General features: G+C 41.1%; 1 protein-coding gene across 1 annotated transcript in view; it reads right to left on the reverse strand.

Moving 5' to 3' along the window:
* The window catches only part of gng12b (guanine nucleotide binding protein (G protein), gamma 12b), a 90,406-nt gene that overhangs the window by 4,112 nt on the left and 59,126 nt on the right, over nt 1-27,168 (reverse strand). Inside the window, exon 4 of the mRNA XM_062997310.1 lies at nt 48-166. Coding sequence (XP_062853380.1) covers nt 48-128 — 81 coding nt within the window. The 5' untranslated portion in view covers nt 129-166. The remainder of the gene's footprint in view (nt 1-47; nt 167-27,168) is intronic.

Consider the following 27,168-nt stretch of genomic DNA (forward strand, 5'->3'; position numbering starts at 1 on the left):
TTTATTTAATTATTTAAATAAATGAATTATAAAAAATGATCGAGTACCTTTATCCTCTCGATGTTAGCCTCTATCCGTAGCTGCTGAACGATTCTCCTGGCCTGTGCTATGTTATTGGAGCTCTGCATCTTCGACGACTTATTTCTCGCTGGAAGTCTTCACAGACCTGTAGATACAAATACATGTTAAGTTTAGATTTAATGATCGGGATCATTTCACACCATCAAAGCAACACAATACGACAAGTACAGTATCAGCAGTTCAGCCAGTGTCCACAAGCATGTTAAGTTAACCCACACTGAATGCTTTTGAAGATGATTGCATGATTGCTTTTTTAATCTGATTACTGATACACAATCACCGCCGGCTCATGCAGTCACACACAAAATAACATTGCCAGCAGTGGGTGGAGTGCAATGAGCATTACAGCATCAGCCCAGCAACACCTTTCATTTATCATCCATAGGGTGTGTATGTATGTGTTGGGAAACAAAATCCAAGATTTGGGGTGAGCTGGGTAAGACGTCAAACCGGTGTGGCCCAGTGTTTAAAGCAAAACCTGAGTCACAATAAACCTACCAACTCAGAATTCCCAATAGCATTTACTGTAATAAGAACACATCAGCTTTGCACGACCAGACAACATAAACATCATGTACCTCAGGTAGCATCAGCAAAACAAACCAAACATACAACAGACCTCCACAATCAAGTTCATTATTATTATTATTATTATTGATTATTATTGATTATTAAATGTTCTATTTTTTAGTCATGGCAGCACCTGACTTAAGCTAAACTTTGGTGTTCTGGACCTTGCTGCTGTTGGCATGTGTGTTTGGTATCTGCTCTTTGAAGACTTTGAAGAGCACAGATGGAAATGAATGGAGAGTCATAAAGGTGGAGCAGCTTCCAGAAGTCCACTAGTTTTATTCCGAAGTCCAAGAGAGAATACAAGGGAAGAGACTGGGAGTCCAGAAGGGCTTGACTAGTGATTCTCTTAAATTGAAAAAAATGTATAGGGCAGTTAATGTTCTCCTCCAAGCATGTTCGGCTGCCCTGTCATGTTGTGTGCACTGCAGTTTAATTAAGCAATAGAACACGAGAGGGAGTGTGTTATCGCCTTCGGCTCGTGCCTGCGACCAAATCACAGCCGTGATGTTATTCGCGATAACATCACGACCTCAAGTGTTCTATTGCTTTTATACAACAGTTTTTACAAAATAAATAAAGAAAATAAATCAAAGAAGCTCTGAATTTCATATTGAATATGCTTTAATATTGACAATACCTTCCGCCAAAAAGTAGTTCCACAACGAATGAGTTGCTGCTATGCAACGGTAAAAATACCTAAAAAAGGCATATAGTTTAACACTACAAAGTAACGCTAGTTTGGAATAAAAATAATAAGCGAATATGAATAAGCGAAGATGAAAGGAAAAGGAGAAAAAGCTAAAAATAAAATGAATGAAGAATTAAAAGATAGAATTTAGTTATTTATTAGAGTTACTGCGTTATTTGTATATGTTAATCTGCACACTTCCGTTCATTGTGCAGTTAGAAAAAAAAAGCTGCTCTGTAGGATGTGCATCGGCATCAAACAGTCCGGCTTGTGTGCATGAAGCTTGTCGTTACTGGCAACGCGTCAGCGGAGTAATACAGTTGTGGTGTGAAAAGGCCGTGCTGTTATCACCAATATCAGCACGGTTAGAACGCTTCTCAACCAATCAGATTGTAAGGTCGGAACTAACTGTTGTATAAACAAATATAGCAAATAAATGTACTTCTATAGTAAATAAGTAAATGTGTTTGAGGAAGCATGTGCTATCCCCTAACATTACAGACTAGTAGACAGCACAGTCTGGTTGTATTATGGGTGGGTGTGCAGACTAAACATGGTGGTCTGGCAACTATAGATTGTGCGGTGCGCTGGCAAATGTTTGTGACAAACTGAAACAAGCCAATACCAGCATGGCTACAGCTGGAATCCTATTTGCTTGATGGCACTGTGCAGACCTTCTGTAGTGTGGTGCTAATTGTTTCTAAAACACTGGGAGACAAACATGTGAATTACAAGCACAAATCCAGTTGAAAGCCTGTTGGCATTGTGGGTGTGCGTGGTCTGGTGGTCAAAGCCCTTAAAGAGCATTAGGTGTGGGATTACGTCACTGTAGCGATAGTCTTCAAAAGGACTGTGACCAGCAGGATCATGCTCTGCCTGGTTGCCCTGCAGTGGCAATGACCACCAATAAGAACTGGTGTGGTAGGAACAGTGATTTATTTATTATTGTTTTATTAGGATTTTAACGTCATGTTTTACACTTTGGTTACATTCATGACAGGAACGGTAGTTACTCATTACACAAGATTCATCAGTTCAAGTTCAATATCAAACACAGTCAGGGACAATTTTGTATCTCCAGTTCACCTCACTTGCACGTCTTTGTACTGAGGGAAGAAACCGGAGCTCCTGGGGGAAACCCACACAGACACGGAGAGAACATGCAAACTCCACACGGAAGTGGAGAACACGGACCGCTCCACCTGGGAATCAAAACCCAGGACCTTCTTGCTGTGAGGCGACGGTGCTACCCACCAAGCCACCATGCTTCCCAGGAACAGTGATTAACAGAACCTTTTGAATAAAATGTGGACCAAACCTATTGGACTATGTTTGTTTGTTTGTTTATTAGGATTTTAACATAATAATATAATAAATAATAATATAATAAATAATAGTATAATATATATTATAATAATAATATAATATATAATATAATAATAATATAATATAACATAATTGGCAGTGCCTGCAGCAGATATAACTGGCCACCGTATCTGCAGGGTGGGGGCCGAACAATGTGTGGGTGGGTGGGTCTTCATATGCTGTGTAAGGACCCTGATTGGCGGAAGAGACGCCTGTGCAGAATGCAGGGGCGAGAAGAGGAGGGGAGCGACGTGCTCTCCTCGGATGCAATCTGGTATCTCTCAACAGCTAAATTGGGAGGAAAATGGGGAGAAAATGCATTTAAAAAAAGAACCTACTGGAATAGTTAACGGTTAACCAGCATAAAGCTAATCCTTAAAGCTAGTCCTTAACGTGGCAGGACAGGTAATTACTGGTTACACAAGATTCATCAGTTCACAAGTTTAATATCAAACACAGTCATGGACAATTTTGTATATCCAGTTCACCTCACTTGCACGTCTTTGGGCTGTGGAAGGAAACCGGTGCTCCCGGAGGAAAGCCACACAGACATGGGGAGAACATGCAAACTCCACACAGAAATGACCCAGACCGCTCCACCTGGGAATCGAACCCAGGACCTTCCTGCTGTGAGGCGACAGTGCTACCCACTGAGCCACCGTGCTGCACAGGAACAGTGATTAACAGAAACTTTTGAACCGTTTTTAAAATGTGGACCATGTTGGACTATGTTATTGATAACCATCAAGTGTTGGCATTGAGTGGTGATCAGTCGGACCATGCCAACAGAAGTATGGCTACAATTGGCAGCACTACAGAGGGGTGGCATTGTGGGTTTACAGACCTTGTGTTTGGTAGCCAAGCCATCTGATTAGAACTTATGAGGCTTCGGTAATCTGGAAATAGCTATTGAAAGAACTGAGATCAAAGGGATTTTGCAGTTAAAAGCATGGCTACAGTTTGCATTGTGGTGGCAATGCCTCTTAGCAGGACTGTGAACTGGGAGCTGCATGCTACTATAACCACAGCTGGCAGCATTACTGCCTGGTGACACTCTGGGTTCACAGACTGTGGTGGCAACAGGCATTAAAAGAAAAGAACCTCTGTAACTATACAAGTGTGAAAATATCAAAAGTCAGGACTATGCTAATATTAGCATGACTACAGCTGGCAACATTACAGTCTGATGGCATTGTGGGTAGGCAGACGTGGGTGGTGTGAAGAACAGTAGAAGAATACTCATGGGATAATTCCAGTAAAGGCTTGAATACAACTTCTAAAGAAGCCAGCTAACCTTTGTGTGTTTTGTTATCTGCTTTTTGTGCGTTTATTTTATTCTTTTGATCTTTACTGTAAATTTGAGTGAATGTACTAAACACTGACAGGCCAAGACATTATGGGAAAAGAATCAGAAATAAATACGGCAATGCCTACGTTGTACCAGTGGTGCATGTGAGGGTGAGAGAGCTATTAAATGTTGATCTGATGGTGGTTCCTCATAGTACACATGTTGAATGCAGCAGATCTGATCAGCATTAAGACCTGAGTGACTTTAATAATGACCAAATCATTATGGTCAGACGACTGGGTTGAAGTATCTCCAAAACAGCAAGCGTTGCTTACAGCCAGCTGTGGTGAGTACCTACATACAGTGGTCCAAGGAGGGACAAGTCAAACCCCAAACATATTGCTTGACAGCTGAGACTCTTTAATGCCAGAGGACATGAAGGCCAAGGCATCAGGTATGGACCAACAGAGGGTCTACAGTGGCTCTAATTGCAGACAATTTTAAACCTAGTGATGAGGCAAATGTGTCAGCACACGGTGCATCAAATCCTGTGTACTGGACTGCGTATTGCAGGCTAGTCAAAGTGCCCATGCCAATCGTCCACCATCACAATGTGGGTGCAGATATCGAAACTGGACACTGGAGCAAAGGAAAATCGATTGTTCTGACAAATTATGTTTTTTTAAGATCATGTGAACGGCCAGGCACATGTACATCATTTACTCAGTGAAGTAATGGCATCACAGGTTATACCACATAACACACAGATGTTAAAGAACCTGCAGGTAATGTCCTGTTACCAGATACCACTGGACTATTTTAAATGTGTGGAGTCCAGGCATCATTCATAGTATAGAGCTGTTTAGATGGGTGGTTCTAATGTTTTGGCTCATCAGTGTATGTATAATTATTATTTCACAATTTATTATTTTTAATTTGTAAGATTAATAAGCACAGATGGCAAGAAACCGACTATGACTATTTAATAGGAATCACGCAATACTATCTCCCAATACCCGGAAAGTTATCAGCACCATACACAGCGCTGAAGTGCACTAACAAAAGAACTAGCAGCAGATGATAGAACTTGCCATTCAGCACTCAAAACACTGTTAATTCACTTCCTGAGAAAGCTGAGTGTTATCAGAAACGCAGAGAAAGAACACGACGGCCTCTGGTTGGTTCCTCTGTTCGTCTACATGCTCATATCTGTGCAAAAAGAAAACAGACTGAAACGAACAGAGCTGAGAGAGCGTGAGGACCAAGATAAAGCCTAATGAGGGACTCGTAAATCATCCTGTCTGACCAGTCTGTCTTTGTAACAAGAGACCCCACACAATTTACACTCAATGCCGAGGGACACCAGGAGGAAAAGCAGGGGTGGGATAAACAGTTTAAAATGTATCAGATGAAACTGATGGGCACAGTGGGGATAAAGAGCTGCACCCTAATCCACATGATATGCACTAAATCAGGTGATCTATGCAGTCACTGGGATATTTGCAGCCTGGGACACATAGTAGCACAGTTAGTACCCCTGTAGTTTGGGACTACTGAGAACCACTTCACTAAACTATTATCAAAGGTGATAACGAAAAGTATAAAGACAACGAAAGTATAAATAACAAGGCTGCATTTTTTCTGTCTAAATCCAGACATGAGGTTTCAGGCTCATAGCTTTCTTTGATCAAGGTCTCTGTTCAAGAATATTCAATCTAAAGGTCAAGTTAACATGAGAGCAGAGAAGTCATTAAGCACAGATTTATATATATATATATTTATATATATATATATATATATATATAGGGCAGAGCCGAGATTTGATACGATGTATTCGAGATCTCAGCCTGATGAAGGTCTAGAAGATGACCAACTCAAACAGCAGCAACAGATGAGTGATCGTCTCTGACTTTACATCTACAAGGTGGACCAACTAGGTATGAGTGTCTAATAGAGTGGACAATGAGTGGACACAGTATTTAAAAACTCCATCAGCGCTGCTGTGTCTTGTCCACTCATACCAGCACAACACACACTAACACACCACCACCATGTCAGTGTCACTGCAGTGCTGAAAATCATCCACCACCCAAATAATAGCTACTCTGTGGGGGTCCTGACCATTGAAGAACAGGGTGAAAGGGGGATAACAAAGCATGCAGAGAAACAGATGGACTACAGTCAGTAATTGTAGAACTACTTCTATATGATAAGTGGAGCTGAAAAAAGGACAGTCAGTGTAGAAACAAGAAGGTGGTTTTAATGTTATGAAATTTAATGAAATAAAACAATCGATTTAGAATCTGTATTCATCAATAATAATTTACTAATCACACTGTGGTGCTATGAATAGTCACATCAACAGATTTATATGTCATTAATAATCAGCATGAACAAAGCACAGACGTGCAGAATGATGTTGAGAAAAGCTGGAGAAATACCAGCAAAAAGAAAAAAAAAGAAAAACTAAGCTAAAGAAAAATGCAGTCATTCAGGGCTACTTAGCAGGATTTTCGAGCTTTATTTCCTGCAGCTGAGTGTGTTGTTCTTCAGAATTCAACCAAGAGGCGGAAAACAATATTCAACCACAAATAAAAACTTATGAGACCCATCAGCTCAGATTTATTGCTGGCAATGCAGATTGTGTTCAGCATACCGGAGTGCTGCGAGACTAAAGTGAATAAAGGCTGATTCGTTTGCTTACTAAACATGAACTGTAAATGTTCAGCATATTGCATAAATACTGCGAGAACACTGGGATCCATCTCAGTCAGCTTCCTGTGAAACCAAGCTGGCATAAAGAAGCTGCTCATGCACAAGTCAGCCCACGTGTTGGACGGGGCGTGGGTTAGCTCCGTTCTCCTCAATCAGAGCGGGGATCGGCATTGGTGGAGAGGAAGCATGATGCAATCGGGCAGTTGGACGTGCTAAAAGGGAGAAAATGTATAAATAAAAATATATATATAAAAAAATAAATAAACAAATAAATGCAAAGTCAAGGCGCCCTGGTGGTGCAGCAGGATATTCCGCTAGCACACCAGCACCGAGATTCTGAACTCCTCGGTTAGAAACTCTGCGTTGCCACCGGTCGGCTGGGCGCCATCTAGTAGGCATAATTAGCAGTGCCTGCAGCAGACACGTTTCTGCTAGGGTGGGATGACCGGACTATGTGGGTGGGGTCTTCAAACGCTGTGTAAGGACCCTGATTAGCAGATAGATAGGCGCCTGTGCAGAGTGCATAGGTGAAAAAGGGTTCCGCTAAGGGCTGCACGCGGGTCGGAGGAGGCGTGAGAAGCAGTGTACCCACCTCGACTGCAATCGGGGATCCCCCAGCAGCGGAAGACAAATTGACTACACTAAATTGGGAGAAAATGCAGAAAAAAAATAAGAAAAACCCGAGTCAATTCAATCATACATTATAAAGCATGTACACACTTCTTGTGTGTCATTTTGCAAACGGAAGTGAGAAATTTACTCTTTCACACAAACCTTCTCTCTACTGAACCTCTCTCTCTACTGAGATCAATTCTCCACTTCCTTTCCGCCCAGCCAATCGGACACTCACATGTGACAGCATGAGTAACTGGCGGAGTGCAGATAGCCACATCCGTTTCATTAGCCCACTCTCTCGCCCCTCTCCCACTCGCCCCTTTAACTCCCTGCAGGAAGTTCTTAGCTTTTCTACTCCCAGCCTGGACTGTATTAAATCATTAAAAGATGTGTAAAAAATACAAGAGGAAACAGGATGAATGGGGGAGTTAGTACGAGCAGGAAACTAACCACACACACCAGGAGAGTAACATGTGATCTTACTACCGGCGAGTAGAGTACAAACGACAATCAAAGGATTTACTTCGCATCCAGTTGGAGAACACCTACGCAGCACGTGCAACCAACTACTGAGACATAATGCAACCGAGAAACGTTATTAAAAGTATTTAATGCCTTCCATGGAAACCAGTCAAGATCCGTTCTATGCAATGCCTGGTTATTTATTTCTCATCTCATCTTCCGTCCACTGCTCCTGGTGGGGTCATAGTGGAAGCAGGGTGAATAGATAAACACCGGCTTCTCAGTCCTCAGCTACAGATTCCAGCTTCTCCTGAGCCATTCCCGAGCAGGCCAGGTAACATCCTTGTCATGTCCAAAACACTGCGACTGGCTTCTCTCAATTAGTAGGAAGAGAATGGAAAGCAAGCAGCCAAGCGGCAAAGAAACCTCTTTTCTGCCACTTGAACCTGCAATCTTAGTGATCGTGACATTGAGGACATGCCTGGTACACAGAATGTAAAGAGCTTTACCATAACAGGACAGTATGGTGAATGCAAATGTTTGCCACTGTTTTAATTTGCTCGTCTTTAACTTCTTCATTTGGGGCATGTTCTTCCCCATCAACTGAACAGAGCGTTCCATTTTCCAGTTTGAAGTTCAAGCTTCAGACAAAGTCAAGAGAACAGCATTGTTTTGCAAATAACAACGGTTTCCTTCAGCCCTCATACGGGACTGCACTCCGGCCCAAACCATACCTTCATATCCTGTTCATAAATAACAGACATAGAGGATAGAAGCTGAGACTAAATGCAACCTTGCAGTACTTCAACACCCACCCTGACTTTGACTTAACTGTGAGAATTTGGACACAGCTATACAGAAAATGTTGTTTGGTTCATTTCCAATTCCCACTAGATCCTATCCAGCTGCAGACAGTTTATGGAAAAAGGCTAAGATGTGCTTCCTCTGTTTCAAATCAAGGCCAAACATCATTTTTAGGACTAATGATCATGCAAGATTAAAAAGCAATTCAAATAACTAAAAGGTGACTAGAATAGAATATATCTATATAATAGTTCAACTCTATTTTAAAAGACAAAAGAGTTAAACCTAGAGAACAAAACTTACATATTCCCTAAAACAGGCACTGCAATTAGTCTCAATTACTGAACAGCACAATTTCTCCAGATTTACTAGGAAAGATTCAATCAACTTCACAAGAAGAACAAAATAAAAATGGTTCACTGTCTATTACATGGAAATACATCAGTAGCAGATTTTCTTGTTAATACAGGGGTTGTGACACAAGATGTGCTGCAAAGTTCTAAAAATGATACTGGACACTCCAAATGATACTGACAAGATTGCAGACTAAGACAAGGAAAATAAAAGCTGTTTTAATATCTTAAACATCCTTGTCATAACCATTGGTTTAGTCATCAGCAGTGCAAAGATTTCTGTGTTCTCTAACCTTCATGACAAAGAATGTAAAGGAGAAACTAGCAGTTACTTTAAAAGACTTGACAGATGACCTAACAACAGCAGGAACAACAATCAGCAATAAACAAACTATGTTTCAAACAGAGGGGTTGCTGGTATAATCCCAGCACCACCAAACTCAGCGATACACCGATCAGCCATAACATTAAAACCACCTACTTGTTTCTACACTCACTGTCCATTTTATTAGCTTCACTTACCATATAGGAGCACTTTGTAGTTCTACAATTACTGACTGTAGTCCATCTCTTTATTAGCCCCCTTTCATGCTGTTCTTCAATGGTCAGGACCCCCACAGGACCACTACAGAGTAGGTATTATTTAGGTGGTGGATCATTCTCAGCACTGCACTGACATGGTGGTGGTGTGTTAGTGTGTGTTGTGCTGGTATGAGTGGATCAGACACAGCAGCGCTGATGGAGTTTTTAAACACCTCACTGTCATTGCTGGACTGAGAATAGACCACCAACCAAAAATATCCAGCCAACAGCACCCCGTGGGCAGCGTCCTGTGACCACTGATGAAGGTCTAGAAGATGACCAACTCAAACAGCAGCAATAGATGAGAAATCGTCTCTGACTTTACATCTACAAGGTGGACAAGCTAGGTAGGAGTGTTTACTAGAGTGGACAGTGAGTGGACACGCTATTTAAAAACTCCAGCAGCGCTGCTGTGTCTGATCCACTCATACCAGCACAACACACACTAACACACCACCACCATGTCAGTGTCACTGCAGTGCTGAGAATGATCCACCACCTAAATAATACCTGCTCTGTGGTGGTCCTGTGGGGGTCCTGACCATTGAAGAACAGGGTGAAAGCAGGCTAAAAAAGTATGTAGAGAAACAGATGGACTACAGTCAGTAATTGTAGATGTCAGTAATTGTAGAACTACAAAGTGCTTCTATATGGTAAGTGGAGCTGATAAAATGGACAGTGGGTGTAGAAACAAGGAGGTGATTTTAATGTTATGGCTAATCAGTGTATATGAAAAGGAAGAAACATGATATGGGGCTTTTAAACATTTAAACAAGCAACTGTTGGCTGTTTATTGGTGTGGGTGGGTGTGCATGTGAGAGTATGAAAAATATTAAAAATAAAGAATTAATAATAAAATATCTTCTAGTTTACAGATGTTTTGTTAATATGTGTAATTGTAGAGTGAAAATACATTGTATGATTAAATTGAATCTACAGTGGGAGCCAAAAGTCTACTAGTAAAAATGCTTCTATTTTGCATACGATGTTTGATTATAAATCTCAAAGGTCAAAGCCCTGCAATGACTTCTAAACCAAAGTAAAAGTCCTTCAGTTCCTTCACAGTCACCTGACATAAACCCCATCCAGCATTTATGAGGGCATTTGAAGACAGAAAGCCAAGTATTCAGTAACATCACAAAATGCTCTTTGAAATATTGTGGAATCGTGCTGGGAGAACGTGGATCATCAGGTTTTGCACAGACTTGGAGTTCGTGCCAGCTCGAGTACATGCTGTCATCTCAACAAAAGTGGGAACATACCAAATACTGAGAAATTCATGTGCAGCTTTCAAATATTCAGCTTGGAATGAAAAGTATTGTAACACATTAGAGAAAAGCTGTTTGGTCTAATCACATCACCCAGCTTTAAATACTTAATTACTAAAAATACTTAAATATCACAGTGCATTATCAGCCAACACTTACATACGTGTAGATGAAACAGACCAGTTTTACATCAGGTTTGAGCAATGACAGCGCAGCAGACTTTGCCCCGTCCCTGTGCAGAGTCGAACCCTGTGTACTTTTCACTCATGTGTATCACAGCACCTTGTGTTGACTCTGGCTGGAACTGCACGGTCCAGTGCAGTCACTTCATCCACTTTAGAGCCAGACGCCGCTGCTCATTACACTACAGTGACTGTAAAGCATCCACACGACTGAACACTGTGTCACCCAGAGTGCTCATGGGAAACCTGCCGGAATCGGGCAGCTATGAAATGCTCGAGAGCAAAACCTTACATGCAATATGATAAATTCTCTGTATGGTATGGTAAGTGTACAGAACATTACAATATCAGCTTACAACTTCCTTCCTTTTCTAGCAGGATGATAGCAACAGCTGTGTACACTGAAGCACCAGCGCAACAACAATTTAATTATCCAGATGAGGAAAGTGCTCACGAAAGTACCTTTCTAGGGACGTGCTGCAGCTGGGAGGGACCATTTCCACACCATCATCCTCAGTGGTGTGGCAGATTAATCATCTATATTTATAAATCAAAACTGTATATTTTAAGCAGGGTGATCAAGTGGTGCAGCGGACTATCTTGCTAGCCCACCACCACTGCAATCCAGGATCGAATCTCAGTGGTGCGATCGGCCAGCTATTAGCAATATAGAATTAATTCGCTATTTGCAGCATTGTGGCTCAATTTTTAAACAATTTCTTATTGCACATTGTGTATAATTTACTAAGGTTATAAATGTACATTATTATTTTTTAATAGGATGGATTATTTTGCCATCAGGTTTGGAATCTAGGGCTGCCACTAACGACTATTTTTCTATTGATTAATCTATAGACTATTTTATTGATTAGTCGATTAATCTAAACGATTAATTTTCCTTCAAAAAATTTAATTCAGAATCTCATTAACGCTTCTTTTATTTTAACAACAAACTGTATGCTGTCATAATAATAATAATACGGCACAAAACTAAATGTACACAGGTTTTATGTCCATAATATCAAATTCTCAAGTGCTCCATATTAAACAAAGTGCAGCACGTGTTTATGGCATTCCGTACACAAAGCAAAGTGCTTAAACTTACAGCAGAGATAAAATAGAGGTGAACACGTCTCATTAAGTCCAGCTCACAGTAACGACAGAATGAGCCCAGAATCTAACCTACACATTCACTCAAAACTTACTTCACATTCTAAGCCATGTAAAGTGGTAAGCGTTAGGACTCATTCATATGAGAAGCTTTTTGTGCTTTGATCGCTGCAGCAATCGCGAAAATTGCGAGCCCAATGCAGCAGTGCGCAGCGCATGTGAATGCGGCCTAACTGAACTCACTAAGAGATACAGTATTCCAAGATCTCCGCGATTAAGAAGCTTAATGAAACCACATAGAAGTAAAATGCGCTCTAACTGAACTCGCTAAGGAATTCGGTATTCCAAGATCTCCGCGATTAAGAAGCTTAATGAAACAATATAGACGTGCAACATGGCGCTAGTGCTGCTGTGGTACCATCAAAGCTTTGCACAGTGAACAAACCACCTTTTAGTTTTGTGCCAGTTTTAAGTATCACCAAACTTTTGATGATTTGGGTCTTTGAGCTTTTCTTTGAAAGCTCTACAATCGGCCTCTGACCACTGCAGACGGTGTTTTTTAAGACTGCGCTTAATGCCGCCAACCGGTGACTGGACCAAATACGACTGAGGTCCTGCACACAGCAAGTAGTGCTGAGGGAATCATATGAACGGTTCTATGAATGGAAACATTGTAGAAATTAAAAAGGAATCATTTATAAGCATAGTTTTAAAAACGATGCATCAACTTAAAATATTGACGTCGACTAGGTCAACCAATCGTGGCAGCCCTATCGGAATCAAATTGTTGAACGATCCAGATTTAATTTCTTTGCAATATGTCACAGTTTTCTGCTAGATTCATGTTAGATTAAGCAGACGCATGAACGATGCGCACCAAGTGAACAGTACTGATTACTGAACTTAAAGCTTGACCTATACAGTCAGGGGCTCAGCATTTTGCTTGCATGGTTTGGATACACCTGTCCCATTAAAGTGAAAGATGAAGTTATTCTGACTGATCATCTGATCAATATAATGAAGCATTTCTATCCTGATCAGGGTGGTTTAATAACTTCAATCATACGACGTGACCTTCTAAGACATTAGATCTCAGGTCAAAGGGAGGTCTTAGCTGGACATGTTAGACAGAGCCAACACCTTACTAAGACACACTATAGCCCTGTTCGAATTCCATCAGTTCCTTGGGGGGGGCGCCTGTAATAACATTTGACACTTTCCCCTCAGCGATAAAACTCTTACATTCGGGAGGCAATAAAATTACACAGGGACGTGCGAGTTTCTAACAGTGAAGCTGTTGGAGCCTGGTGTGGATTACATATGATGAACTGCCAAAGGGAACGACCGTAATTCTCTGATCATATGAATTAAAATCGAGCCCATGGATAACAGCCAATTAAGCTTGTTATGTTCACTTAGTACGCTTTATTTGATTATTTTCTTACTTTCATTTGACTTGAGACCATGCGCTGTTGTATTATATGCATTAGGTGCTTGAATAAAGAGAACGTTATTGAAGTGCTCCTCAAACTGTGGTACGAATAAAACATGTGGAGGACCAGAGGAGCTGCTAAAATTTACTTAGCACTTAAATAAAAGGGAATTGTTTGAAATGTGAGAAGAAACTGAAATTAGAAAGGTTTAGAAAGAAGGAACATGCCATGAACCATCTCCAAGCGACATGAAGGCTGTGGGGCAGCACACTGGCTCAGTGGGTAGCACTGTCCCATCACAGCAAGAAGGTCCTGGGTTCGATTCCTAAGTGGAGCAGCTGGGGTCTATTCTGTGTCGAGTGTGCATGTTCTCCCCGTGTCTGTGTGGGTTTCCTCTGGGAGCTCCGGTTTCCTCCCACAGTCCAAAGACGTGGAAGTGAGGTGAACTGGAGATACAAAATTGTCCACGACTGTGTTTGACATAAAACATTTGAACTGATGAATCTTGTGTAACCAGTTACTGCATGTCCTGTCATGAATTAACCAAAGTGTGTAAAACATGATGTTAAAATCCTAATAAATAAATAAATAAATAACAATCCTGGTGATTAGGTGAATGTGTCACTGCACATAATGTAGTGCGTCGAACCCTTTTGTGCACAGGGCTGGCCAGTTATAGACCAGTCAAAGAGCCCATGCTAAATCCTGTTAACCGTCAAAAGCACCTATAATGTGCATTCAGGCATCAGAACTGGACATCAGAGCAACAGAAGAAGGTTCACTGGTCCAAGGAATCAGGTTTTCTCTAAGATCAATACGTGTGCATTGTTTGTTTGTTTGTTTATTAGGATTTTAACGTCATGTTTTACACTTTAGTTACATTCATGACAGGAACGGTAGTTACTCATTACACAAGGTTCATCAGTTCACAAGGTTATATCGAACACAGTCATGGACAATTTAGTGTCTCCAGTTCACCTCATTAGCATGTCTTTGGACTGTGGGAGGAAACTGGAGCACCCGGAGCAAACCCACACAGACACGGGGAGAACATGCAAACTCCACACAGAAAGGACCTGGACCGTCCCACCTGGGGATCGAACCCAGGACCTTCTTGCTGTGAGGCGACAGTGCTACCCACTTAGCCACCCGTGACCATTGTTAACCTGTGGAAGAGATGCACCACGATGCACTGTAGGACGATCCAGCTTGCAACATACAGAATTTAAAGGACCTGCTGGTAATGTCCTGGCACCAGAGTCTTGTGGTGTACGTGAGCTGTTTTGGCAGCATATTAGGTATCAGGCGTTGGTCTAAATGTTTGGCTCATCTGTGTCCACTTAATGTAGCTAATATTGCTTCAGTATATCCCTGGATCTGTCCTCAGAGCTGATTAGGACACTCAGCCTTGGAGTTTTATTACAGGAACTGCTTTTGCAAGTTGAAGTAACTCATCAAATGATGCAAAGGATCTCAGATAAACAAGCAAAAGGTCAAAAGACGGGCGGAGCGATCTTTCTCCTCCGGCGTCTCTTTGAAGGTGAGCAGACAGAGAGAGAACCGGTGACAGACAGACAGACAGACAGAGCTTACTACTGTATGACTCAGGCTGAACATGAACTGGACCACCTCAGGGCTGAAAGGGGCCGGGCTGATTAGCGCCCCACATGTAAAAGCAAACCAACACCATCAGGCCACCCTGCACAGTCTCATGCCCTAAATATGCCCTTTACTGTCTGACTCTTTAATAGGCTCGGATGATTCGTTCCTAAAATAGCATTCCAGTACAGGAAAAGCTTCCCGGGGACCACCGTGCACGTAGATCTACCTGGACAAGACCTTCAGCTTTAAATCTAAACATAGAAATGCTCACTTCACTGCTGTACGTTGAGACCCTGGGTGTAGTCTTTTCACTTTTTTCCAACGCTACTGAGCAACAATGACGTATGGACAGACATTCAGGAGAACTGAATACAACACTGTGTACATTCATAAGCCGTGCCAGGAAGCAACTGGTTTTATGAGACAGTGTGTTATGTATACAGCTAGGTTTCCACAGCTCGGGCCAGAACGGCTGGAGATACAGAGGTCAGTGTGTTCAGGACCTCACCTGAAGGTCAAAGCACTGCTCAGTGCTGGAGTGAACAAAACTGATTTTATAGACAAAGTTACCGCTTTAATGCAGCCTGATTTTCCTAGCGGGTCACAAATATGGCGAGGTAGCCAAGCTTACACAAGACCTCATCTTTCAGGAACCTGATTTCTTCTGCTTGCTTGAAATGACTGGCGACGAGCCATGAAGTGCGCACTACCCCATGATTAATTGTATGCATTTACATTTACATTTTCGGCATTTAGCAGACGCTTTTATCCAAAGCGACTTACAGTTGTGACAGTATACAGTCTAAGCAAGGGTTAAGGGCCTTGCTCAAGGGCCCAACAGTGGCAACCTGGTAGTGGTGAGGCTTGAACCGGCAACCTTCTGAATACTGGACCAGTACCTTAACCACTAGGCTACACTACCCGTATGCAGGGTAATTAGAAAACTATGAATGTGTGCAAAAAAAAATCCTTTTTAGCTTGAGACATTTTGCTTAACTTGCTGGCCGCTCAGGTGGCACAGCGGTAAAAAAAAACACACGCTAGCGCACCAGAGCTGGGATCTCGAATACATCGTATCAAATCTCAGCATGAACAACGATTGGCCTGTTGTTCATATAGGGGTGGGGTAAGCCGGATAGGGACTCCTCGTAACTGATGCACTACGACCTCTGCTGGCTGATTGATGGCGCCTGCACATTCGCATATATGCATTCGCCTGGTGTGGGTGACAAGATGCATACAGCTGCTGCCCATGTGTAAGAGGGGGCGTGGGTTAGCTTCGTTCTCCTCAAATCAGAGCGAGGGTCAGCATTAGTGGAGAGGAAGCGGGACGCAATTGGACGCGTTAAAAAGTCTGGAGAGAAGGGGGAGAAAATGTTTAAGAAAAAAAAAAAAAAAAAGCATCGAACCAGCCCATCACTCATATTTTTTTTTACTGGATTTTTCCCCTTTATACCCTGATCCAGTCATTTCCAATTCCTGCAGTCGCTTGAATAAACCCCGATCCGACCAAGCGGAGCCGGAACACCCCATGCCCCCTCTCACACGGGTTCAATCTGCAGCCACTTCTCATTACCTACCAGTGTTGGGTTCTTAAACAGAGGCATATTGCCTATGGAGATCCACACTAAGCTAACGTCAGTGCCATGAAAAAAGCTAAAATTTATCGGCTCCCCCACCCAAACATGCATGCACCAATTCAAATTCACGATAAAAAAAAAAGAAACAGGTTTGTGCGTTTGTCCCCTTTTCTCCCAATTTAGTCATTTCCAATTCCCTTTTCCAATTCCTCTGCTTATGCAGCAGCACTAGACTGCAGCACTAGGCCAGAAGGATCCGCAGACCAGCCACCTGAGAGCTTAACCACGCCCTTTTGAACTGAAGACAACATACACATCAGTAAAAGAGTAAAACTTGCCATCAATAAAACGTTTGTTTATTTTTTATCTTCCATCTATTAATGGTCCCTGAACTGATCAAATATCTCTGATTCACAGTAGCAAACTGTTTGGCAGTGTGAAGTCCACTGGGAACTAAAACAACACGAATACACAACAGCATTGTTCTGGACCGAGAGTGCACAGTGAGGACAATCAGCACTGCACTATCAGTACGGTGACACACTCCAGCAGGCTGGCTCACACACAGAGCACGCCGAGACGCTGAGAGTCAGCGCCAGGACCCGAACAGACGGAGCTAACTGCACTCTCATGAGGGTTAATCACACACAGCTGATGTTATCAGGCAGACGGAGTGAACAGAACTGAGGACGAGGAGGTGCGGGTAGGAGACAAGGTGGCCTTTATCACACAGGAACAGGAACAATTGAGGGGGGTGGAGATGGAGAGGACAATAACAGAACAGTTACAAAAAAGTGTCAGACAGAAGAAAAAGAAAAATACTGCTTTTGTTTATATAATTACATGTATAAGGCTGTTTACAAAAACATGGTCCAACAGCTTATAACTCATTTTTTATTTAAGAGCAAAGCATGAAACATGATATGGTCAAAAAGTAAACAGCTCATATAGAGTTGTGAAGGTGCTTCCCTCATGATATTTCTATAATCCAAGGCCATAACGCCTTGCAACAGTCAGCGAAACATAAGTACCATCCCTAAAAACGTTCATGGCAGTGCCTATTCTGTAACAGCAGTGCATGCTTTTATTTTTGCTATTCTTTTTAATAGTTTTTATACTTAGATCACGACAGAAATGTGAAGTCCTAGATCCTAAAACTTGTAAAGTTTTCAGTTTCCTGATTGCATGTAAATCTGTCCTGTTTCTGTCTAATTTTAAGAAATTGTTCTATATTTGTTGTTCTCTCTCATAATTTAGCTAATTTTTAATGAACTGTCTTATGCTGCTCTCTTTGTTTTTATCTTAATTATTCTTGATGTTGATGTACTATTTTGATTTTGTACTATGATTTGTATGGTGTATGTACGTATTTGTTTTGATTATTTGTCTTATGTAAAGCGTCTTTGAGTATCTTGAAAAGCGCTATATAAATAAAATGTATTATTATTATTATTATTATGTGATAATGGTGAGGGAGCTATTAAATGTTCATCTGATGGAGGTTCCTCAAAGTTAACTGTTGAATGCAGCAGATCTGACCTGAGTGACTTTGGTAAGGACCAAATCATTATTGCAAGTAGACTGTGTTAAAGTATTTGGGAGCAGCAATAGGTCTCACAGGCAGTCGTGGTGAGTACCCAGTACCCATCAACAGTGGTCTGAAAAGGGACGAGTCATGAATTGCTGGCGGGTTGTTGGGTGACCAAGACTCATTGACACCTGAGTACAAGAAGGGTATGATGTCTGGCATGGACCAACAGAGGTTTAAATAGAAGATAAACTTAATTCTGGTGATGGGGTGTCATAAGCACCTACAAGGGGCACACAGGCATCTGGACTGGACATTAGAGCAATATAAAAATGTAAAAATGAATAAATAAATAAAATGACTGGATATGTGAGCATCATTTACCTGAGGATGACATGGCACTAATGGTTTGGTATATCTGTGTATACTGACAAAATTATTCAAGCATGGTTTGAAGACCAGGATGACATCAAGCCCCTTTCATTGTCTCCCTAAACACCAGATTTGAACATCATAGGCATTTCTGGAGCTGAATGGTATAATGTCAATACTTGACAGTTATGTTAATAAAGTAAAAGACAAAACCAGAGAGATGAAAGACAAGGAGAGGAAGACCCTGTGAATGCACATGCAAATAAAAAACTGTCAGAAGCCAACTTAATGAGAAATCCTATTTCAAAAGCTACTAAAGGAAGCCGGCAGTGCAAACGGCCTGAGGTGTCAGGTACATCACACTGCTTCATTCTTCATGTCTCTGATCAATTACAGGTCTAGATAACACAGCAGAGAGAATAGACATGAACGCATGGCTTCATGTGTCTTTATCAGGGAGGACAGAAGAGGACAGAAGAGGTCAGGGTCATGGTGCCATGTTCTGGTTCCTCTGGCACTGTATGATATAACTAAGCAGAACCAGTCCAGAACAGTTCATTACGCTTAGGGGCTCAACAGTGGCTGCATGGCAGAGCTGGGATTCAAACTCTCAACCTTTCAGTTGCTACCCACTAGGCTACCACTGTCCCTAAATAAATATCATAAAAACATTTCATAAATACAGAGGTCTTGAACTTGAGAAATGTGTGATAGTGATATGGCGACAAGAACTTTAAGGGACTAAAAGGATATTGCTTTATTCAAAGAAGGGAGAAATTCCATTTAACAACAAATAATAGAAGGATTATTTCTTTCTATCATGTTAAAGTTGTTGTAGTGTTGCAAGAGAATTATAAGAGAATAACCTGTTGTATTAGTAAATGCAACATATTCATTAATTTGTAATTAATAATCACACTGGAAATCTCACATGAACCATGAGGGCATTTTAACTAAACACGATCAAAATGCACAGCTGATTACAAACATTCATTAAACATTAAAACTAACAGAAATCACAATAAACATTTTCTTGCCCTATTACATCACAAAGAGATGCTGCTTGAAATAAACAGCATGAATGCTAGAGACAATCAAGCATGTAAAGTTATGCCAAGTAACACAAGGAAGATCAAAATACTATTATGCAGCACCTCCAGCTCTTCCACCTACACCATCATTATATTTACAGCTCTTTAGAATAATATGAACATTTTGCAGTGTGGTTTATATTTTACCTCACTGGATGTGACAAAGTGCGACTGTCTAAGGACGATAAAATCCATCACACGAGCCTGATTTCCACCTGTGTGTCTGCACGGACATGCAAACACATGCTTCCCTGCACTTGCTTTTTCTTTCCCCCTTTTTTTGCTACATGCACCCCCTGCCCCCATTGTGTCCTTACTGACCCCGTCAGTCGCAGATTAACACGAGTAAATGAAGTAATGTGGGCTGATCTCTCGCTGTGTTTGATCTCTCAGGGTAGGCGGCTCAAGAGCCCGACATCAGAGCTTGTTCTTTCTCTGCACACGTGTGAAGATTTTCGGTCATTCAGGTCATTTGGAAATGTCTGGCACTAGAGCGGCTTTGAAATAAACGTTAGTGTGTAGACCTATGCTGGGATTATTTCATTGGAAAAGAGTTTGTCTGTGCTATCAGAAGGTTAAAAACAAGAAAGGTAAAGCACCAAATTTGAGCCATGCTCGACTTAAAGGTACTGCAGCATCAAGCTAAATAGTCTCTTAAGGTTGAGGCAGTACATGAGTGAATGGATGAGTGTGTGAGTGAATGGATGAGTGTGTGACGCCCTGTAATAATCTAGCTACTGAGAATGAACACACAAAAACTAGTCCTGTTAAGTTCCATTGGCCACATGGCTGCAATATTTGACACTGTGTATCTGGATGTATTATAAAAGTTTTCTTGAACCAACGTTTTCTGTAGCTGCTTTTTTTGTGCACATTCCTGCAAGTGTCTCGTAGCCTAAACGCCCCCCCACCCCTCCACCCCTGTCTAGGTGAGGGAGATCAGAGAGCTCGGCTCAGTGTTTGAAGTGCACTTGATTCTTCTGCTGCAGGCACATTTGAAGAGCAGCGCAGGAAAAGAGGGCAAAACTGAGGCAGCAAAAAAGTCAGGGGGAGTCAGAGGGATGTTTGCTTTTGTTAAAAAAAAGAGTGAGTCTTCTGTCAGCAGTTCACTCACCAGATGAGACATAAATGAGTCTATTTCTCTCCACAGTCTATTTACTTTAAAGCTGCTGGATGATTAAAAAAAAAAGTTGTGTACAAAGCCCACCTGCATTTACCGCCCAGTAAAGTAAATTCACCCGCTGGTAGAGCTGGGCAACTAGAAATAAAAAATGATAATAATAAAATAATAATGATTTTATACTACTACCACTATTAATAATATTCATTATTTTACACTAATACTACTACTACTATTACTACTACTAATTATTATAGTAATATTAATAGTAATTATTATAACAAAAATATCAATAAACTAAAATAATATTTTAATAACAATTGTTTTTACCATTATTGTAATAATTTTTGTTATAATGATCATTATTATTATTAATATTGTTTTATTATTATTAGAGCAAAACAAAAATAAACTCAAATAAAATAAGAGTAAAGCATTAATAATAATAATTATTAATATTAATACAAAAAAACACAAATAATAATACAATAACAATACAATCCTTATTACCATTATTGTTATGATTTTAGTTACACTAATGATAATTATTATAATTATTATTAGAGCAAAATAATAATAAACTCAAATAATATAATATAATAATATAGCAAAGCATTAATAATAATGATAATATTAATAATAATAAAATAATAATGATGATAATAATAATAATAATAATGATTGATAATAATAATAATAATGATACTAATGATGACAATATCAATAATAATAACGATAATGATAATAATAATATTAATAATAATAATGATAATAATGATAATTTAATAATGATAATAATATTAATGATAATAATATTAATAATAATTTGTTATAATAAAACAAACAATAAATTTACAAACCCACTGGTGCCCAGGTGGTGCAGTGGGATATTCCGCTTGCACACAGCACCGAGATTCTGAACTCCTCAATTCAAAACTCGGCGTTGCCACCAGTCGGCTGGACGCCATCTAGCAGGCATAACTGGCAGTGCCTGCAGGGAGGGATGGCCGGAATGTGTGAGAGGGGTCTTCAAACGCTGTGTAAGGACCCTGATTGGCAAATAGAGGCGCCTGTGCAGAGTGCATGGGTGGAAAAGGGTTCCGTTAAGGGCTGCGGGTTGAGTGAAGGAGGCGTGAACAACAATATACCAATTTTTATATACCAAATATTTCCAAAAAGGTTTTATAAAATGCAGCAAAAAGAAGAATGTGTGATTCGTTAATTCTCTTGAATCTTACTGATAAAAGTAAAAAGAAAAGATTTCCAATGTTTTCACTGACCACTGTATCACTGTATGTTGTAAATACAGACACATTTAGAATTTAATGCCTGCAACACACTCCAGAAATAAATAAAATGTGAAAAGTTTATAGAATAGTTAAGTTACAGCATTCAACAACAAACAGGTGAATGAATCATGATTGGTTATAAAAGGAGGATACAACAAAGAAAGATTCTTTACAAGCAATGAAGGGTCGTGGCTCACCACTGTGTTCCAAACTTCAGGAGGGAATTTCCAATTACTTTAAAAAGAACATTTCTCTACGCAAGACTGCTAATAATTTAAATCTTTCTTTATCTACTGTTCATAATATTGTGAAAACATTCAGGTAATCTGGAGAGATCTTGATCCATGCGGGTCAAAGTCAGAAACCACTACTGAATGTGTGTGAGCTTGAGCTCTCAGACGGCACTGCATAAGAAACTGTTATGTTACTGTGCTAAATATAGTCTCATGGGCTCAGGAGCACTTCAGAAACGCCTCAGAGTTTTCTCACAGTCACTGGGGACAGCTTAGGCTTACGTCCCTGTGGAGTGAGCGTGTGGAGTGTTCTGTCCCTGCTCCAGTTCTGCGCTTATCTAACTGTTCTAACTGTTCCGGTGCCTCGCCGCTTTGAGCCGCTTTGTCTTTGTTTCTTTTCTTTTATTTTCCATTCAAGTAGTCATATCAAATGTGATTTCTTGGTCTGTTTATTTGCACATTACAGCAGACCCTTGGATGCTCCCTCGTTCTTGAGTCAAAATAGTGTTGAAATTTTAAGATACCTTACTAGTGAGGATATTAAGGCATCTAGGATTTCGAATAGCCTCCTTCTTGGGAGCGCGCGTAGGATGACGTAAAATGCGTCTATGTAGAGAGCTCACTAGGTTTTCAAACACACCCAATGTTCATTGTAAAAAGTGCTGTATAAATAAAGCTGACTCGACTTGACAGAGCCCTGACCCCAGCACCACTAAACAGCTTTAGAATGAACTGGAACATCAACCAATGCTTTCTTGACCAACATTAGTCTGTGGCCAAACAAATGCTCTTTTGACTGAACAGGCACAAATTCCCACACATATACTTGTGAGTCTTGTGAAAAGCCTTCTTAAGAGAGTGGCTGTTGTTATAGCAAAAAAAAGACCACATAGAGGTCTCACTCTTTTAATACCATTTGTTTTTAAAATAGGATGTCCAACAATCTCATGGTCAGGTGTCCAAATACTTTTGGCCATACAATGTATTGTTTACCCCATAAGCTTTTGTAGTCAATTTTGCTTTGTAAGCAAAATTTAAGTCTCTTTGAGCTCCTCTTTACAAAAATGCAAAAAAAGTAAATGAAGGCCAGCACAGGTGGTCACGCTGCCACCCTCTAAGCAAACATTTCTGCACCCCTTTTAAAACCCAGCTGACAGACCAAAGAGAGGCGTTCTCCCAACTCGTCCCTCTTCTGTAGAAGCATCAGATCTTTGTTCGCGTTCTTGTCTTGTTAGTTCTCGCCGTGTCGTTGTACAGATGTAAAAGATGAAAGCAGTGAGTCACACCGCGGCGGTTAAGAACTGTACATCTTCATTGTACGAGCACAGTTCTTGATCTTTGAGCATGTATGGGTTGTTCAGTACAGTGTGTGTACAAAGGTGGGCTTTGTTCAGCTGTTTTCTAGGTGCTTTATCTTGAAGTGGAGGCAGATAGGGGCGCTGTGTGTGGCGAGATGCTAATGAGGCTCCTCAGACAGGCTGGACCTGCATGCTCAGATGAATACTTAACCCAGAGGACATGATCACAACGTTTCAGCATTTACTCTCACACACTCTCTCTCAACTCAACACACACACACACACACACACACACACACACACACAGTGGACGACTATCTCTGTACTGCTAGATCTTCATGTTTCTCCTTGTACTTTAAAAAAAAAATTTTAATAGCATTTTTTTTCAACATCATGTGTTACACACTTTGGTTACATTTATGACAAAACAGGTAGTTACTCATTACACAAGATTCATCAGTTTAAGTTTAATATCAAACACCCTCATGGACAATTTTGTATCTCCAGTTAACCTGACTGCATGCCTTTGTACTGTGGGAGGAAACCGGCGCTCCTAGAGGAGACCCATGTAGACACGGGGGAACATGCAAACTCCATACAGAAAGGATCAGAGCTGCTCCACCTGGGAATCGAACTCAGGTCCTTCTTGCTGTGGGGCGACAGTGCTACCCACCAAACCACTGTGCCACCTTATCCTTGTATAGTTTTATTAACCCAAACTATGAACCATCTATTTGGCATATTCAGTTATTTATTGTCTGTTTTACCACCAGCTATATCCTGGTCAGGGTCACTGGGCAAGAAAGAGGGCAGACACACACACACACATTTATGACAATTTTAATAGCTTCAATTAACCTGACTGCATGTCTTTGGACTTGGGGGATAAAACCAACCCAAGAGCCCACATGAACACAGTGAGAACATGCAAACTCCACACAGAAAGAACCCTGGTCGCCCAGCCGGGGAATCAAAACAAGGCCCTTCTTGCTGGGTGCGGGAAAATGCTACACACTGTGCCACCGTGCCATGTTTGGCAAATGTTTGTTTGTTTATTAGGATTTTAACGTCATGTTTTACACTCTGTTACATTCATGACAGGAACGGTAGTTACTCATTACACGAGGTTCATCAGTTCACAAGGTTACATCGAACACAGTCGTGGACAATTTAGTATCTCCAATTCACCTCACTTGCATGTCTTTGGACTGTGGGAGAAAACCGGAGCACCCGGAGGAAACCCACGCGGACACGGGGAGAACATGCACACAGAAAAAAGGACCCGGACCGCCCCACCTGTGGATCGAACCCAGGACCTTCTTGCTGTGAGGCGACAGTGCTACCTACTAAGCCACTGTGCCGCCCTCTCCTTGTATAGTTTCATTAACAAAAACTATAAACCATCAATTTGACATATTCATTTGTTTATTGTCTGTTTTACCACCAGCTTCATCCTGGTCAGGGTCACTGGGCAAAAGGCAGGTAACACCCCAGAAACAGGGCAGACACACACACACTCACACACACACCCGCACACTTTTAATAGCTTTAATTAGCCTGACTGCATGTCTTTGGACTTGTGGGAGGAAACCCACACGAACACAGGATGAACATGCAAACTCCACACAGAAAGAACCCTGGTCGCACAGCCAGGGAATCGCACCAAAGTCCTTCTTGCTGGGGGCGGGAAAGCGCTACCCACTGCGCCACCATGCCATGTTTGACGAATGAATGACCTAAAAAGAAACTCTGTGCTGTAACTGAAGCTGTTACGGTGCGACTAACTAATCAGGCCTCGTTATACACATATATATATTTGCATGTTGGTCTCATCCAGGGTGAAGACTTCTGAAAAGAATGGTTTCAATTTTACTGTGGAAAGTGTTTTTTTTTTTTAATAATCTTGTGGTCTAATATTTAGATATCTAATATCTTGTGGTTTAAATTTCATTTAAACATTTGAACATGTCTTTCCTGTATGTGTACACACTTTTTCTGGTAGCGGTTTCACAACATGCTTCCACTTAGCCTGCTGAGAGGTTTATATACTGTGCTGTGCACACACTCGAAATGTACTTTCCACCTACTGGTTTACGGTATATGACATCACCAATACATGGCTGTTGGCTCTTAAAATACCATGAATGATTCCTTTCGGCATATTTCACGTGGCTCAGTTTTTACGCCGGTTGTTCTTCCTTGTTCACCCCTCCTATTCATCCGGCTATAGGATATTTATTTATTTATTAGAATTTTAACGTCATGTTTTACACACTGTGGTTACATTCATGACAAGACAAGTAATTACTGGTTATACAAGATTCATCAGTTTAAGTTTTCAATGTCAAATACAGTCATGGGGGCTTTGGGATAAATAGCATTTGCACGGTAAGTGTTATCAAACTCTGGTGGTGCAGTGATATATTACACTCACCACCACCTAATATATATAGTGATATATTACACTAGCTCACCACCGCTAAAACCTGGGTGTGAAATTTAGCAGGTGTCACTGGCATGACATGAAAATGAAATTTCATACTGACGGTGTTTTTTCTATTTTGGTTTAGTGCTAGGTGATTTCTGAACTACTGATGTAACACCGACCTCGTGCTGATCTGCAAAATGTTTCGGCATCAGTCGAACACTTTGTATCTGTTCTGTGATCTTTCAGAAAAGCACAGAGAAGTTCTCAGGAGAAAAAGTGTCAGATAAAAGTGTCCACTAAATATAAATAATAATAAATATAAATACACTATACATTGATCAGCCATAACATTAAAACCACCTCCTTGTTTCTACACTCACTGTCCATTTTATCAGCTCCACTTACCATATAGGAGCACTTTGTAGTTCTACAATTACTGACTGTAGTCCATCTGTTTCTCTACATGCTTTGTTAGCCCCATTTCATGCTGTTCTTCTATGGTCAGGACCCCCACATGACCACCACAGAGCAGGTATTATTTAGGTGGTGGATCATTCTCAGCACTGCAGTGACACTGACATGGTGGTGGTGTGTTAGTGTGTGTTGTGCTGGTATGAGTGGATCAGACACAGCAGCGCTGATGGAGTTTTTAAACACCTTACTGTCACTGCTGGACTGAGAATAGTCCACCAACCAAAAATATCCAGCCAACAGCGCCCCGTGAGCAGCGTCCTGTGTCCACTGATGAAGGTTTAGAAGATGACCAACTCAAACAGCAGCAATAGATGCACGATCGTCTCGGACTTTACATCTACAAGGTGGACCAACCAGGTAGGAGTGTCTAATAGAGTGGACAGTGAGTGGACACGGTATTTAAAAACTTCAGCAACTTCAGGACCCCCACAGGACCACCACAGAGCAGGTATTATTTAGGTGGTGGATCATTCTTAGCACTGCAGTGACACTAACATGGTGGTGGTGTGTTAGTGTCACTGCAGTGCTGAGAATGATCCACCACCTAAATAATACCTGCTTTGTGGTGGTCCTGTGGGGGTCCTGACCATTGAAGAACAGGATGAACAGATGGAACAGAACAGAGTCCAAACAG

Source organism: Trichomycterus rosablanca, chromosome 6, assembly GCF_030014385.1.
Source record: "Trichomycterus rosablanca isolate fTriRos1 chromosome 6, fTriRos1.hap1, whole genome shotgun sequence".
Lineage (NCBI taxonomy): Eukaryota > Metazoa > Chordata > Actinopteri > Siluriformes > Trichomycteridae > Trichomycterus > Trichomycterus rosablanca.